Source organism: Rosa chinensis, chromosome 5, assembly GCF_002994745.2.
Source record: "Rosa chinensis cultivar Old Blush chromosome 5, RchiOBHm-V2, whole genome shotgun sequence".
Lineage (NCBI taxonomy): Eukaryota > Viridiplantae > Streptophyta > Magnoliopsida > Rosales > Rosaceae > Rosa > Rosa chinensis.
The window spans coordinates 66,001,404-66,018,862 of record NC_037092.1 but is presented as its reverse complement, the minus strand read 5'-3'; the positions used below and the strand labels follow the sequence as shown (position 1 = coordinate 66,018,862).

At 35.8% G+C, this 17,459-nt stretch overlaps 1 protein-coding gene and 1 long non-coding RNA gene across 11 annotated transcripts; one reads left to right on the top strand and one right to left on the bottom strand.

Moving 5' to 3' along the window:
* Positions 1-3,848: 3,848 nt before the first annotated feature.
* LOC121049251 lies at positions 3,849-4,734 on the top strand. Its single transcript, XM_040505931.1, has 3 exons — positions 3,849-3,954; positions 4,052-4,171; positions 4,379-4,734. The coding sequence occupies exons 2-3, from the start codon at positions 4,063-4,065 to the stop codon at positions 4,732-4,734; spliced, it is 465 nt and encodes a 154-aa protein (XP_040361865.1). The 5' UTR covers positions 3,849-3,954; positions 4,052-4,062.
* Positions 4,735-7,597: 2,863 nt separating this feature from the next.
* On the bottom strand, positions 7,598-16,333 carry LOC112168135. Of its 10 annotated transcripts, XR_005799708.1 has the most exons (15): positions 15,818-16,333; positions 15,468-15,604; positions 15,216-15,346; positions 14,720-14,962; positions 14,320-14,403; positions 13,673-13,765; positions 11,641-12,010; positions 11,419-11,544; positions 11,075-11,225; positions 10,814-10,880; positions 10,562-10,725; positions 10,075-10,293; positions 9,230-9,305; positions 8,286-8,964; positions 7,598-8,203 (listed from the first exon to the last, which is right to left on the bottom strand). It is a non-coding gene; the product is annotated as an uncharacterized LOC112168135 (long non-coding RNA). The 10 variants fall into 10 exon arrangements; XR_005799706.1 differs by having other exon boundaries at positions 7,598-8,964; positions 15,818-16,324; XR_005799711.1 differs by lacking the exons at positions 7,598-8,203; positions 8,286-8,964 and having other exon boundaries at positions 9,020-9,305; positions 11,641-11,972; positions 15,818-16,326.
* Positions 16,334-17,459: the final 1,126 nt, after the last annotated feature.

Here is a 17,459-nt window from a genome sequence, read left to right as displayed (position 1 = left end):
CGTTTGGAGTGTAGATTCTAAAATAGGGAGTGTGAATTTCAAATTTTTTTTGTTTGACCTTCATGTCTCATGCGTGACTGAGTGAATCTGAATATTAATACTAATCGACGGCTCTATTTAATACTCCAACAAATTGCTTATGCATGAATTGGAAAAAAAAAAAAAAAGACAAGACAAGTAGTACGAATTCCTTGTATCTACGTTATATAATCAACAAGAAAAAATTTCTGTATCACTCAATTCCTCAAAAAAAAAAAGCATTTTTTCTGAGTTTGCAGGCTGAATTCTAAATAGATGGCAAAAACTATTCAACAAATTGATTCCCTATATCTCTGACATTGCATTCGTATCTTGTTCACTACGTCTCTCATATGATGCGCGTATGATGAGCTGCAACAAAGGCTCTGAACTCTCATCCACATAAACCGGCACATCTTCCTCATAAACCGGCACATCTTTCTCCAAAACAAGTTGGTATGGGAAATAACTTTCGAGATGCTTGAAAGTATCACAAGGATGACGGGAGGCCTGAGAATTCGTCATCACATTATTCCATACGATTGAAGCGTCCCTTTCCGACTTAAACACCACCCGGTGAAAGTAGAATTCTTGCTTCTTTACTACCAGATGAGCTGCTATTGCCTCTACTGCCTCTTTTCCACCATGTTGCCTGTCATTAAAATTAAAATAAGAGGACATTTAAGTGTGTGTGTGTGTATATATATATATATATATATATATATATATAAGTATGTCGGGTGGGGGGGTTGGTGTGTGTGTGTGTTATATCTGGAGAAGAAAAACGTAGAATACATACCTGAAATGATTTATGAGTCGGTATGTATGAATTGGTCGTGAGAACCTCGTAGAATAAACCAAGAAAAGTGTCCTCGATTTATATTCACCAAGTGAGTAGTACCGAGAGTCAAAGCATGAGCAAACAACAGGGTTTTGGATCTCCAAAGAATCGACGCCGCGCATCGTTATATATGGAATTTTCTCAACTATCTTATACACTGGATAGAAACACAAACATATATTAAAAGATAAGAGTGAGAATTAGAAATTTTTGACAGTGAATTATTCGTTTATTATGTAAAAAAAAAAGAAAAAGAATAGAGATATTACGTCTTAGAGTTCCACCGGTGAACTTATCAAAGAATGTTGCATTAAATAATGCTTTTAGGGCTACATCAGCAACATCGTTTTCATTGGACATGCCAAACTCATAACTAGAACAATTACAAGACTCATGTTAGCATAACAAATTAAAATTAGTCACATAGTAAGAGAGTAAAGAATGAAAGTTAATTAGAACTATCACTTACAAATGTCTCATAATACTTATAGCATATTCAGAACCAGATCCCAGTGCAGTACACCCGGAGTAGACTTGTTCATTTGTAACGCGTCCCTTTTTTATAAAAATACGATAAAGTTGAAGACCCTGCAACCAACATTTTGAGTGATACATATATCACAAGTTAAGTGAGCATATCATAGATAAACGAGAACATTTTGAGCGATAAGATTTTAGTTTCCTTACATTGTCTGCATCCCATCCAGCCATGAGTACCCCAAATGCTTTGTCATTCTTAATGTTTTTAGGTAGACCACGTAAATGCTCACACATCAGTTGTAATGCATATGGAACTGATCCACCATTCTTCTTGAACTGTTTTATATATATCAAACAAGAAAGTTTGGTTAGTATTTATTTTTCCTTTTCCAAATTTAAGCAAAATTATAGAGATTAGTCCAAGTGATGAGGGAGAACGAATAAATATGGTTTTAGGTGCTCTTACCTCAGTTATACATTTGGATTTCACACTCCGGCACATCGTCGTGCAATCAATAGCTGTCCCCGACATTACAGCAATTATATGGGAAGATATTGGAAACATTTTTTCAAAATCGTTTCTAACTGAAATATAAAGAAAAATATTTTAGATATAAAGTTTTTTTTTTTTTGGTTAATAAAACAAGGAAGAGTCAGGGACGAAGAGTTATAGTTCTTCTCATAAAAAGTAAAAATAAAAAAAGGAGGAGGAAGAGTTATCTTTACTATTAAGTCGCTTGTCACGCCTTTTTTCATTTGAGGACCTAGAATCAGCTCCAACTAAGATGCCTCCGTTGTACAATAGACCAACAATTGTTGTCCCTTTTGTTTCTCCCGCTGAAGAGTATTTTGAACTCGTGCAGCCCATATTTCTGTCAAAAAGGTGAATGTCTTGAGAATTCGTGACAAACAAAGCATTTACAAATTTGTTAATTCTAAATATGAAGAAAAACTAATGTGATTACACCACATTGTAATTGATCAAACCCTTTCTACGTACTGATATCATGGGGGTAGCTACGTTTCAGCGGTTTATTATTTGAGAACCTAACACTAGTCTAAATATATACCATATATTCTCAATTCAACAGTACTATAGAAAAATTTAGAGATACGTACTTACGATGAGAATTCAAATATCGAAGTATACAATAGATTTAACCCCTTGACAATGAGAATGCAAAGATCGAAGTGCAGAGCTAGGTAACTTCAAAGTAACTTTTTGATTTTGATTTGTGGTTGAATTGCTATTCTAAGTTGGTTATATAGAGCACTATTCCTTAATTTCAAAAGAATAGGAAATATAAAATCGGGAAAGAAATTATCGAGCCTACCGGGATAGTACAAGGAATCCTAATACATTAACATGCAAGCTTGTAGGAAAGTAAAGTAGAATAGGGAAATCAAAACATGAAAGATTTCTCAGCTAAATTCGTCCGTGTGTGAATAATGTTGTCGTATCCTATGTTGTGTGGTAGGTGATATGGCACAACCATGTTATTTAATGAAATTATTTAATAAGTTTAGCATTGTGCTACATTATTTAATGAAATTCTTTAAGAAGTTGAGCATTATGTTACATTAGCTACCATATAAAGTGAGATGAATGTGGTACGTACCCAAGAAAATTATTCACCTAACATTACTCATATATATTTCGTCAATTCTTCTCTTCTTCCTTGATGTAAGTGGGATAAGTTTGGCTCATTTTGATGCTTTTGGTCAAGGACCCTTAGGAATTCATTAACTTATTTTGTATATCCTATGTTCTTTGCTCATACAGCATAAGCCTTAGTCATCATGTATTGGAGGTTTTATTTCAGGAACCAAATAGTCATACTTTACTACATTATCCGACGTTGTGAAGACGTACCATAACTGAAGGGGGAAAAAACACTACCCAGACTTGAGATTTTGAGGCTTGAGGCGAAAAATAAAAATGGACCTACATTTTTTATAAAATATATATATATATAATAAATTGAAAAGAAAAATAAATATACAACAAAAAGGGGATTCGAACCTAGGCTAAAAGTAACATAAAAGAAAGGAATGCAACTTATTGTTTAGTTAGCCTCATTGTTTAGTAAAACACTTATATTTTATTTACTTAATAATTTTTTAAAAAACCCCCGGAAAAAAAAAATGTCACGGGCCTCATGACAGGTCCGGCTCTACAGTACAACCCTACTTGGTGTAGAGAAGTTGTAGAGAAACCTCACAATACAAGGAAATTAAAAAATATAAACAAAAAATAAGGAAAGAAGAACTCTTTCCTCACAACACAAGGAAATTTAAAAAAAAAAAAAAAAAAAAGTATGGAAAGAAAAACTTCTTACCTCACAACACAGGGTATTTTGTTACTTGGTAACGCACACATACATCTAACATGGTTGTTTTATGTTTCTTACAATAACTCTCAGAAGGCCCAAGCCAAACCTAGATTCAACTGCTCAGAGACAACATCCCCCCATAATCCATGACTATCTGGAAAACTATATGCAGCCTCGTGCACCCTAAGGCACCAGCGACGTTTTCGATTTTTGTTTCAGGGTTTGTGAGGAAGATTAATTGCAATTTCCTTGGGCTAGTTCATCGGTTCAGAGGAGAAAGAGGTTTTTTTTTATTTTATTTTATTTTAATTTATGTTATTACATACTCTTCTTTACGCCAAACCCTAAGTCCTAACCTAAATTTCTCTCTTTTACACAGATTCAGCCGCCATGAGTATTAGCCCAACTGGACAGCAGGACCTGGAACAACTGATGAAACTCTGTGATCCTCCAACAAAAGAATTAGAGGAAATCCTCATCGAGTCCACTAACGCTGCTGGTATGCTTTTGATTGGCCTTTTTTTTTTTTTTTTTTTTTTGAGGACCTAGGAATTAGTTTGCATGAGTCTAAATGTTTTGATAACTCTATATACATGAAAATTTTGAGAGAAGAAGAAGATGAAGAAGAAAAAGAAAAAACACTAAATTAATGAAAAATTACTTCTTCTTTTTTTCTTTTGGTATTTAACAATAGAATCACAAACAGGTTGCAAGGTAGAAGAACCAAAGGCTTCCGGTTACACGTATCATTGTAGGATTTGCGATGATAATTGTGATCACAGCACTGAGACGTGCCCTGACAGATCTGGAAAATTTATAACAGTTTGCAGGGTTTGTGACTGTCTCCCATGTAAAAATGAGGCTGACCACAAGGAAGACCATTATGAAGATTTATTGTTTTGTCATCTTTGTAATACGACTGGTGAGCACTTGACTGAAATGTGCCCTGACATGGATTCCGACATGGGTGACGAGGACTGGGGTTCTGACATGGATGACGAGAACAGGGATGAGAAGGGTGATTTTCCGGAGAATACACACAGCGCCGCCAATGCTGCATAGAGAATGTCAATACCAACATTAGCTAATTCCTCGATTGTTTTGAATTTTAGCATTATATCTGATTGATGTACCACAATTCTATATTAATTACATGCTCAATTGAACGTCATTCTCTTCGATCCACGATCATTATTCAATTTTTGGTATTAAGACTATGTTGAGCAGCCTCCTGCGATGATAATTTTGTTCCCAAAACACTTGATTTCATGATTGTTTTCCTGAAGATGAGACAAAATCATTTGGCACATTCTGTTTTGCACCTCTTTTATATTGGTAAACTGACCCATGAGTCCTTGAGGACGCATTTAAGTTTGAATTGAACAACCGCCAATGGGGAAGCATGAAGGTATACCAAATGCAGCATTGCAGCGTGTAGGATACTTGCAATCGTAAAATGGGAATTTAACCTGAGAAACGTAATGTCATATTATTGCCTATTTGCCATAGTTTCAGTTGGATTAAAACAAACAATGCATGAAAAATCTGTTCTTTATGTTAGATGACTCCCCTTCGGTGAACATGAATAGACTAAGTCCACGAAGTTAGGTCATCTCCAATCATGGTGCTCTGGTGTAATTTTTAATTTTTAATTAATTTCTTATTTTTTTGAAATGGGGGCTAAAAGCCCAAAAAATATTAGACTAAATAACCACTAGTCGTGGCCTCTTATTGTAGTTTTTTTTATCACTTTCAATAAGTGTGCATGCTAAAGCTAGAATGGATGTTATCTGCTAGGGATTTGCTACCTATTTAGGCTGTAAAGGCAAAATCAGTTACTTAATGCTCCGGGAAGACTTTGGACCGGGGCATGTAGTATCTTTTTGTGAAGTCATGGAACCCATATATGAATATTCATTCCCCTTTGAAATTAAAAAAATAAATTAATAATAATAATATATCTTTGAGTGATACATAGTTAAGTGAGCATATCATAAATAAACGAGAACATTTTGAGCGATAAGATTTTAATTTTCCTTACATTGTCTGCATCCCATCCAGCCATGATCGAGTACCCCAAATGCTTTGTCATTCTTAACGTTTTTCAGGTAGACCACGTCAATGAGCACACTATCAGTTGTAATGCATATGGAACTGATCCACCGTTCGTCTTGAACTGTTTTTTATATATCAAACAAGTAATTAAGTTTGGTTAGTATTTATTTTTCCTTTTCCAAATTTAAGCAAAATTATAGAGATTAGTCCAAGTGATGAGGAAGAATGAATAATTGAATATGGTTTTAGGTGCCCTTACCTCAGTTATACAGTTGGACTTCACACTCTCGCACATCGTCATGCAATCAATAGCTGTCCCCGACATTACGGCAATTATATTGGAAGATATTGGAAACATTTTTTCCATATCGTTTCTGACTGAAATATAAAGAAAAATATTTTAAATATAAAGGTTTTTTTTTTTTTTTTTGGTTAGTAGAACATGGAAGAGTCAGGGACGAAGAGTTATACTTCTTCTCATAAAAAATTTAAAAAAAAAGAAAAGAAAAAAAAAAGAGAGAAAGAGTTATCGTTACTGTTAAGTGGCTTGTCACGCCTTTTTTCATTTGAGGACCTAGAAATCAGCTCCAATTAGGATGCCTCCGTTGTACAATAGACCAACAGTTGTTGTCCCCTTTGTTTCGCCCTTTGAAGAGTACGTTGAACTCGTGCAGGCCATATTTCTGTCAAAAGGTGAAATTTCTTGAGAATACGTGGCAAATAAAGCAATTAAGCGAAGCTCATACAAATTTGTTAATTCTAAATATGAATAAAAATAAATGTGATTACACCACATTGTAATTGATCAACCCTTACTAATATCATGGGGGTAGCCAGGTTTCAGCGGTTTATTATTCGAGAATATAACAGCACTAGTGAACCATGCATCCTCAACTCAACAGTACAGAAAAATTTAGAGATAAGTACGTACGATGAAATTGGAAGGATAGAAGTATACAATTTAACCCCAAAGGGATGAGAATGCAAAGATCGAAATATAGAGATAACTTCGGACTAACTTTTTTATTTTGATTTGTGGTTAAATTGCCAATCTAGCTAGCTTGGTTATTGTAAACACAAAAATCTATAAACAAACAGATGCACGTACAAAATAATAATTTTATTTATTTATATTGAAAATGCAGGTTACAATCTTTGTAAGTAGATTCTCTGCTTCTTTCTCCGGACTTGTTCTGGATTCAAGGGTGTCGACCACTTGATCTTGAATCGGTTGATGTTCACGTGGGCTGCCACACGAATTGGTGTTCCTTGATTTTGGTGGTGAATGAATCGGCTCTTCTGATAGCTTGATGATTCTTCACGGATTTTGGTGCCTTCTGAGCTTTCCCTTGTCGTTTTGTCTGGAATGTCCAAAAGTCCCTTCTTCTATCTTGAACTAGGGTATTTATAGAGTTTGTGAACAACTCTCCATATTTTGAAACTCCCGAGCATTCATTCGGGGCTTGATTTGTGGATTGACAAACGTTTCCACGTAATTCAAGCCTTACTGATTATGGAGTAAAACCAATTTATTGACTTAATCACAATTCAATTTGAATTGCTCTATAATCACATTTAAATTAATTAGAACCAATTAACGATAATCAATGCCCGCTTTGTTGGACTTACGCCAAAGGTTTACATCATTTGACGCACATCACTTTTGTAGACTGCTCTAATTCGACGTTCACATGTAGTAATTTCTAGAATTTTCTAATTTTATTACTTTTCTTGTGTCTACAGATGCCCCCACTTCGAGGTGCGCTATAGGCATGGGCTTGTCACTTGCCGGAAGTGTGACTGGACGTCCATTGTTCTTCCTTTTTCTTCTTCTTGTTTTTTTTTTTTTTTTGCGCTTCCAGAGACTGAAACGGGTTGGTAGAGATTTTCTAAGAAACTTTGATATGACAATCAGTGGTCATCAGATTCATATGAGCATCGTAGAACCACAAACTGGCAAGTATATTTTCTTCAATTCATTCCTTTTAGCATGAAGCCTGGAAAGAGCACATGATTGATTCTTCTTATGACTTTTATGTTAATAGGAACAATCATTGAGCTTGAAACTAGTGATCACAGACATTCCCTTCAACCCATGCCTTTTCAGAAAGAGCTAATTGAGACTAAAATGAAGATTTTTCTTAAAATTTGGTTAACAAGAAAAATCATGGAGTCTCAAATGCATATTTTCCTCCATTCATGCATGCCTTATAAGGATTCTAAAAGAGGTTAATTGATAGATTTTTCTCTTATAAAACAGAACAAATCACCAAACTCTCCATGCCCTCTGCTAGTGCATCCAGCAGCTAACTTTGTGTGTTCCCACAATCGTCAGACTCGTTGTAGACACTTGAGAGTAAGCTTCTTTTCAATCTCATCCCCTCCGTCGTTCATATTTTTTTCTCTCGACTTAATACAATCGACATCGCGTCTTTGCAGGTCATTGTCACTGACTTAATGCGAACGAATCTGGTTGCTATAACAAAGTGAGCCAATTCATCTCCATGGGAATCAAAATTCCCTCTTTTCTTCTCTCTCTCTCTTTTATTTTTACTTACCCGGCCCGAATGATCGACTCTTCTAAGTTTTGATATCTTTATTTTGAACAAGAGTTGTTGCAGTTGTAGTCGCCGCTGCGCTTTGGCTTGGGATTTTGCTGCCCTTGGCATATTGAGAAAGCGGGTTCCTCCTAAGGTTTGCTGCTCTCTGATCTCAGGTCCCTCTTTTTTCAATCGGTTTCTCCTTTTTTTTTTAAAGCACCTTGTATATGCTTCGTCTCCATCTGTCTTCCACACGTCTATCCGCTTTGCCACCTTTTGTATTCCACACACACACACACACACATATATATATACTCTAGAAATGTTATCCGTGCTTTGCTGCGGAATTTGTCACTGTGAACAACTTACTCCAAATTCATTTGACATTAAACCACTATATCATGATAATGTTCAAAGCGAGCAAAACAATGCAGATAACATATTCCAAATTCATTTGACATTAAACCCAAAAGCACTTTCATTTTAGAGACATTCCCAAACACACACTTACTACCTCTGTGGTACAAAACAACTAAATCCATCTAAACCAATCTGAATACTGAGTATAGACCATAACTAAACTCAAGAATTTTAGGACCTTCTGTGTTCTAATACACCCCAAAGGTCTAAATAGAGAGAATGAAACACAACAGGTTTGCGAACTTGCTTCAGCCCTTGAAGGTTTGTCTCTAAATCTCTATTTAGAGAAAAAAAAATTTAAAAATATTAATTAAAAAAAAAAATAGAAGCCCTTGCAGAATATAATTCCAGAAAAATTCCATTAAAGTGATTCCGTTACATGATTTTGATGAATGAATGACATGAGTATTTGAATAACAGAACTATTAAAAGCAAGATGATGCTTCACTGAATTGATAAACATATTGAAGAGATTCATCTAACTGCATCTAGTCTCAACCAAAATTCAACTATAATCAGTAAATAGTCAAAATTTGACTCACAATTCTGCAGAGGTTAGGCTCCAAAATTGAGGCAAATCCTTGCAAGCTAACCACCTTCAAGGATTCCACAATCACACTGCATAAAATGAAGCATGTATATAAACAATAGACACATAACATCCGACACTAAGACAAATCTCAATTATCACATATAATTATGATTGATGGCAAGTTATCTTACAAACAGAATGCAAATTTATACAAACCGTTTCAAATTGATTTCTGTGAGATATTGCTGCCTTTATATACTTGTTTATGACTAAACCATTTCTAGATATGAATAGAACACTAATTCAATTCCAACCAGACTAAACAACAATTTCAAAGCAACATCAAGTACTGGCCAAGATGTTCCATTCCAATTAAGATTTGGCTAGCAGGAAAGCTAATGCTTCTTTCGGTTACTAACATTGTGAAACTGGACTAAAAGTCAACTCCAATGTTTCCGGTTAGGTCTAAAGTGAAATTGAAAGAACTGTGTAAGTCATGCTATTCTTTGTTCAAATTTAACAGTGAAACACAAAAATAGTCAAATATATAAATGGAGGGTGTAGTTTACAATGACAATTAACAAAGTCTACATCTTTGTGTTTTAATGATCTGAATGATTTCAATTGAAACATTTGTGTTATCACAGATGAAGTTTGGACCTTCGGTTATGTTAGAGCTCTACTTGGCTGGACACGATGATGGTTATCACTTAATAAGGCCATTAGATATATGGTTATCATATTATGCAAGCTGATAGTATTCTTGGATTATAGAGTTTCACAATCTAAACAAAATTGAAGATCCCAAATTCACATGTATCAAAATTTAAAACCAATAAACCATAAGAAGCTTACCCGGAGCTCAATCCTTCAAAGATCTCTGATTGCTCAATCAAATCCCCCAATTTGATCAAATAGGTGCCAGCTCAATCGGATATTCCTATTTGTTCAAATGAGCTCAATTTCTCCAAGAAAAACTATCACCAGCTCCTTCGTCTCTGTGAAAAGGAAAAACCATCTTTATTCTCTGAAGCAACATTTATCCATGACTCTCACAACATGGGAGAAATGTTGCTTCAGAGAATAAAGATTGTTTCATCACTCAATATATATATATATATATATATATATATATATATATATATATATATTACATATTCTAACCATAGCCACAGTTTTGAACTTATAGAAATGTCTATTCATCCAATTAAGTAACCAAATCTATTACACTCACTCACCCACAAAAACCGATAAGAAAGCAAGAAGAATGGAATTATACAGAAAAATTTCACTTTCATACCACATTGCAAAATAACCAATCAGATGCCCAATAAGTGCTTACCAATGCTGATAAGCAAAGCAGAGAACCCCTTCATAGCCACATAATATCCAACATAGAGTTTCCCTCTCTGCAACTGTAGTTGTCAACAGAAACAAACCCAAATCAATCCCAAAAGCTCCAACATTCAAACCAAATTCAGACGCAATTGAACTCATAATTGTAACCTGCGCAATTGAAAGACTTTTGTTTAAAATGAAAGGATTGAAATGAAAATATTAAGGAGGATCGTGACTCAATTCAATGAGTACTTACCAATGCCAGTGAGCTGAGCAAAGCAAAGAACCGCTTGTTCTTTGTCAATCCTCCCTTGAATATCTTTCTGCACAAAAAGAATGATGGAACCCATTAGCTTATTCTTGATTTATTAGCCTATTTCCTGCAATCACCTTAGCTAGTCTCACTACCAAGAAGCAATCATAAAATAAAGTATCAATAAACACAGAATAGAAAACCTAAAAATGAATTCAACCCTCTGATATGAAATTAGAGAAGCTGAAGAGAAAAAAGGAAGACCTGAATTCACCCCAAAACTAAGTAGCTTTGTTGTTTGATCAAATCTCTCTGATGAGAAAAGGAAATTGAGTGTTGATACAGAAGCATCTCCTGAGAGCAAGTGTGGTCTTGCTCCATATCTCCCCCAGTATCTACGTCCACCCAGCCAAAACTGAGAAATGCAAAATTGATATAAGTGAAACCAAAAATTGTATTGTATGAGAATTCAACCTATCCAATAACAACAAATTGGAGAAGCAAAAAAATATGAAGCAAAAACAACCATTCAATAAAAGCCTCAATCTTCGAAATTTTACTACCCTCAGATCACGAAAGCTTTAACTTTTATTTGGGGATAGGCTTACCTGAGAGAGAGAATTGACTGCGAATTCCGGTATGGACAAAAAACTCGTTGGCGAAGATGAAACCTCCGCCACTGCGATCGAACTGACAGAACCTCTCGTACAGAGAAACTATCTTCTGCTGCGAAACTACATAGAACACACACAGATCAAAGTTAAATGGGAATCCTAAGGTTCGTGATTCACTGATGAAATCAAGGAACATCGAGATTGTTGGGTTGTTACATGTGTGGTTCCAAGTGTTGCTGTACTTCTTCGATGTCGTACTGAGTGATGGCGATAGCTTAATAAACCAGGGCAGAAGGGAGGAAGAGAGAAACCAACAGAAGAGAGAAGAATCCGATGGCCGTAGAAGAAAGAAGAAACTGATGGAAGCCCCTAGTATATAGCTCAGTGGCAGAACCGCAAAAAAATCTCAAATGAGGGCAAAAGCGTCATTCCATTTAAGGGCCCTTAGGAACAGTGCCCATGAACAGTATCTCTCCCTTACGAACAGTGCCCATGAACAGTATATCTCCTTTAGTATATAGTAAACTAGAAAACCCATCCGCGCGATGCTGCGGCACAAAAAAGTTGCAATGTTCTCTTGTCCAAACTGTAGGATAGAATTCAGAATTAAAAAATCCTCACAATTTACCCAAAAAAAAAAAAAAACTAGTGATAGGATAGAATTATCTTATGGTACATAAACAACTACATAGTTAATTTTTAGAGTTAATACACACTATCAAAGCCAAAGGCCCTAAAAGGAAATTTGCAGCTTAGCTTCATACCGCATTATTTGATTCCCAGAAAGAGAAAGGAAAATGAAAATGAAACCCAGATAGGACCTCAAATGGAATAAAGATAGGACTCAATTTAAATACTTGTGTAACCGTAATCAAATGATTTCTTTATTTGGTAGGTGATGAGGATCATTGTCTGATACACTTTTAGACGGTTTAAATTTCCTCTAAGATTCTTAATCACAGTATTGTTCATTGTTGTGATTAAGACAGAAAAGTGAGATTGCAGGAGACGAATGTTCAGACTCTTGCTATCTATACTGTCAAACTGAATTGCAGGCGACTTCGTTAATGCCTAATTCTCCACTCCTTAACAAAATGGTAACAAAGACCACAAACACCCTCTTTCAAAAGAAAAATATCTAGGTTTTATTTCCTGCTTGCAAATACACTAATTTTAATTGGTTCTGTAAAAACTCATGTGCAGACAATTGTAGGGGCAGTTAGAGACTGGTTCTATGACCGAACTCCATTCCAAAAGATAAACTGTCCTTACTCTTGCATTCCTACTTGTCATGCTCTGAACACCGAAAGCATACAAACATGTAACCCCTATAATAACAATTTGAAACCTCAGAAAATCATTTACAGTTACCACCTAAATCTGTCCCTTTTTTTTCTCAAGAAAAAAACAGTGATTAAACGGCAATAATATAGAATATAATGGTGAAGAAACTAAGCAGTTTTGTCTGCTATTAGTCTAATTAGCCTAATTTAAATACTAAGAAACTTTGTCATTCATAGAATTAATTCTAATACATTTTTGCTTCCAGCTATGCATTCTAATAGCTTAATTCGGATTGCATAGCGATCAAAAAGTTTACATAGCAGACAATATGATAATCAGAATAGCTTTTATTTTGTTTAATGATTGAAAACCTTCAAACTTTGAACTGTTCACAACTTTCGATCCAAGATTTTTGTGGTTAAAAAAAAAAGGAAAAAAAAAAAAGCAAAATAGCACTGAAATTGTTTGGAACAAACTAATCTAATTGTCCAAAAATTTGATGCCAATCAAGAACATTAGATAACAGACACCATAATGACTTTCATTTGATTTAATAATTAAAAAGGTTCCAACTTTCAATTGTTAGCACAGTATAAAACTATTAATAGGTAGATGCTAGGCTACCAACTAAAAACACGAACAACACTAAAAGAAACTAAGAACAAATTTCACATAATCACATGCAATAAGACAAAACCCAAAAAAAAAAAAAAAAAAGAACCACCCACTGAAATTGACCAAATCCCACAGATTAGACCAATTCTAATAAGAAGCATGACCTACATTTACATCGAAAATAGAAATTAAGCGAATACAAAAGCAAATAGTTTGTGCTGGGATTGATCCAAAAAATAAAAGATTGATCCAAATAGTATGCACATGGCAAAAATGTATCAGCAAATAGTAATATCATTAAGTCTGTAAGCACTGTTTTATACATTCCTACTAGTTTAGCTACTGTTACCTTTTCTGCTATCAACTGATGTGCTCTTTTCTAAGTTCTAAAATTCTTCTCGAACTGTATTAGCTGCCACTTTTGATATGCTTATGGAAATCCCTGCAGTATATCATATGTAGAGGTTAAATCCATGTCAAATCTAACTTGAACACAAATTTGCTGTAAACAGAAGTGAAAGCAAAAAGAGAAAACAAAGGTTTGAAAGTCACATTGAGCAAACACTGATTGGTTAATTATATTTCTAATAGTAGCTGCACATATTTTCAGCTACCAAGCTCTATTACATATATAGCCATATAGCCAAGATCCAAAACCCAGCAGAAAGAAAGAAAGGAACCTAGAAAATCATAACTCCAGTTTTCAGAAGATCATAAATAGCTGAAACCCAGAAAATCATTCTTACCTACCACCCAAATTCACCCCCTTCCTCCCCATATCAAAAGCCAATAATTCCAATAGCTGAAAAGAAAATCTTTGCTTTTATCTTACATCTCTTATAAACTAAGTCACATCAAACTCCAAATTCAGCAGCCCAATAAGCACCCGTAAATAAACATGAGTAATCATATATGGTAAATAGTATTTCAAATAAGCAAAAGCTGGCAACTTGTTTTAACTGACATATACTGGGCAACAATTCACAGAAAAAGTACCTGGGATGATCAATTTACTCGATTTCCCTCTTCTTCTTCCTTTTCTTCTTCCTCTTCTTCTTCTTCTTCTTCTTTTCTTTTCTTCTGTTTCAACAAAATCCCAAACGAAAAAAGGTTTTATGAGCTCTCTTCAAACATAAAGCCAACCTCTATCAAGCCTTTATCCAGGCCTAATATTCATCTCTAACAGTAATAATTAGCAGCCATGAATCTGAACAAAAAAACTGAGCATTCACAATCAAAATTTCAAATACCCACCAATTGAATTTTTGATTGGGTTTTTCAATTTCGAATTAGACAACTCGAATCGTACTTCAAAACCCACAAAGCGTTCACCATTCATGGCAAACCAACCTTCCAAAATTCAATAAAGAACTGAAATTTCAGGCGAAGTCATTACCTCTTCCCGTCTCCTTCTCTTCCTCTCTCTTGGATCAGCCTCACTCTGTCGCTCTCTCTGTCGCAGAAGACCGCTATTACAAAATCCAGACGAACCTCTTCTCTTATGCTTTCGATTCCAACAACCCAATCTCCTCTTATTCCTCCCTCTCGGATTAGATTTCCTCTCTCGCGCCAGTCTCAGAACAGTATCTTATGAACACCAACCCGTCCTTAGATGTATGTATAATAATTAGTTAAAACACTGCACAAAAGTTTAATTATAAACTATAGTGAAGTTAGGAGTTTGTGAATACTATTTATCTTGGTCCAGAAGTGAATATGAGGTAGGAAATATTGATTTTCCAAAAGCACAATCAAAAAGACTGTGCATGTTTTAAAGAGTTGGAAATTTTCAGTAGACATGTACAGTTCAATGATCATAAGTCAATAACGCAAACACCAAAAACACATTAGCTGTATATCAAAATCAAGGAAATAATAATATGGAGTCATACCTGAACAAGAAAAAAAGGTCGAGATAATTCAAAATTCCATACAGCTCTATCTGAGTAGTTTGCTGATGAGAAAACTCGTCGGACCAAAAGAGAATAATCCAAAATAAATCCAGCACTGACTCTAACGCAAGCTGCACCATGAAGCAATGACAAAATGAAAACCCACAAATTAATTCAACCCTACGATTAGATATCGAAGAAGATGATGAAGAGTCAGCCCTCTGACCCGAAATTAAAGAAGGAAAAGCAGACCTGAATTCACCCCCAAATCTTTGTTGTTCAAAGAAAATCTCAATTCAACAGCACCAAACACCATCAGCCTCCTCTTCATCTATATCCACAGGTACCACACTATTGATCAGCCACAATGCGTTGTACACTCGTACGACCTGTGAAGTTAGCCTAATGATTAACACATTGAACACAAAAATTTACAATCTACACTATGAAGGGTCACTTTCCAATTTCAATTTCAACTTGTTTCAGTAAAACCTAAATCATGAAAACTCGCTGATACTGAGCTGAGGATTATCATTATCTTGTTCAATAGAAAAGAAATTAATGGAAACAATCAGGGGCAAAAGAGTAAAACTGAAACTGACCTCTGGAGGCGGTGATGAGCGAGAGATAGGCTTGCTCAAGATCGGCGGTGAGAGCAGTCCTTCTTGGGGAAGGGGAACTTAATCCTCTCATAGCAGTCGTAAACGCCTCAAATCTCGTCGCGGTGTCTATGTTTCCTGAGAATTATATCCTGGGACAGAGATTAGGGATCCTTCTCTTCTTAGGTGCACCAAAATCTCTAGACTGGATCACGCAATATCTTCGCCCTCTCTCTCTCTCCCTCCCTCTCTTTCAGTCTATGGATCACCTACCAAAACACACTGATCAAAGCGCCTAAAGGAGATGGAACAATTGATTTCATCACTGGCGATCTTGATGGAAAATTCGAAATAGAAGAATAGTTGAAGTCAGTGAAAATGGAGGCTTCCCGAACATCCTCGATCGTTTTGGTTATACTCGCAGTAAGCACCATAAAATAAGAACGCACTAAACCAATGGGCAAGTGTAATTGACAACAAAGACCAGGGGCAAAAGCGTCACTTCATTTCGGGCCTTAGGAACAGTTTTCATGAGCAGTATCTCTCCTTTATGAACAGTGCTGATGAACAGCACCTCTCCTTTAGTATATAGTAAATATGCTTAACTTCTATGTTTTTCATATATATGAAATTATGAATACATGGCCAACTCCAAGCGACCACACCCATGCATGTGTACACCTGTATACTTTTACTCTAACCCACCACACACACATGTATGTGTATATATATGGGTATTATTAAAACATATATTTCTTAATGTAGACGTCATTGTCTTGGTGTCTTTTTTTTTTTTTATCGAGAATTTGGACTTTACACATTACTCTCGTAAGTTGGTAGAAAACTCTGAGATCTTGCGACTTGCCAGGTTCGAATGTTGCGCGGGGCTATAATTCTCATGTTTCTTGGGAATTCGGACTTTACACGTCATTTCTATGACTTGGCGGAAAACTCTGAAATCTTGGGACTTATAAGAATCTTGGCCTTACCCGGCTTTTCTATCTTGCAATTCTTGAGAATTCGGACTTTACATGTCATCCTTACAATTTAGTGGAAAACTCCGAAATCTTGAGACTAACACATTCTCTTTTTCTTTAGAGAAAATATTTCAAACAGTACCCGAACTTAGGCCGACTCCTAACTTCAGTACCCGACTATGCAAAACTATCACTTTGGTACCCCAAGTTTGAAGCCCGACCCAACAAGGGTACACGTCGTCTATGACGGCGTTAACTAGCTAACCATGTGGCATATTTTGAGGGGTAATTTGGTCCAACTCTTTTTTTTTAATTTAATTAAAAAAAAATTTGAGACCAATTTTTTGGTCTCACCAATAACACTTGTCTCTACGCGAGCTCTGGCCAAGATGACCAAGAGTGAAGAAGCCATTACAGCCGACCTCCAATGCCTCTCCAACAAGGAGATTGGGAGACCAAAAACAGAGAGAGAGAGAGAGAGAGAGAGAGAGAGAGAGCTAGTTGTTCTCTGATCCGGACACCAGCCGCGACCCGAGAAAGAAATCTGACTAGAGGGACGATGTCCGGCCACCCCACGATGGTGCACAGCCACCATTCCCTTCGTCTCTGCGTCGCCTACGTCCCTGTGCCTTTGGATCACTCATGCATTGAACAGAGAAGGAGCAACG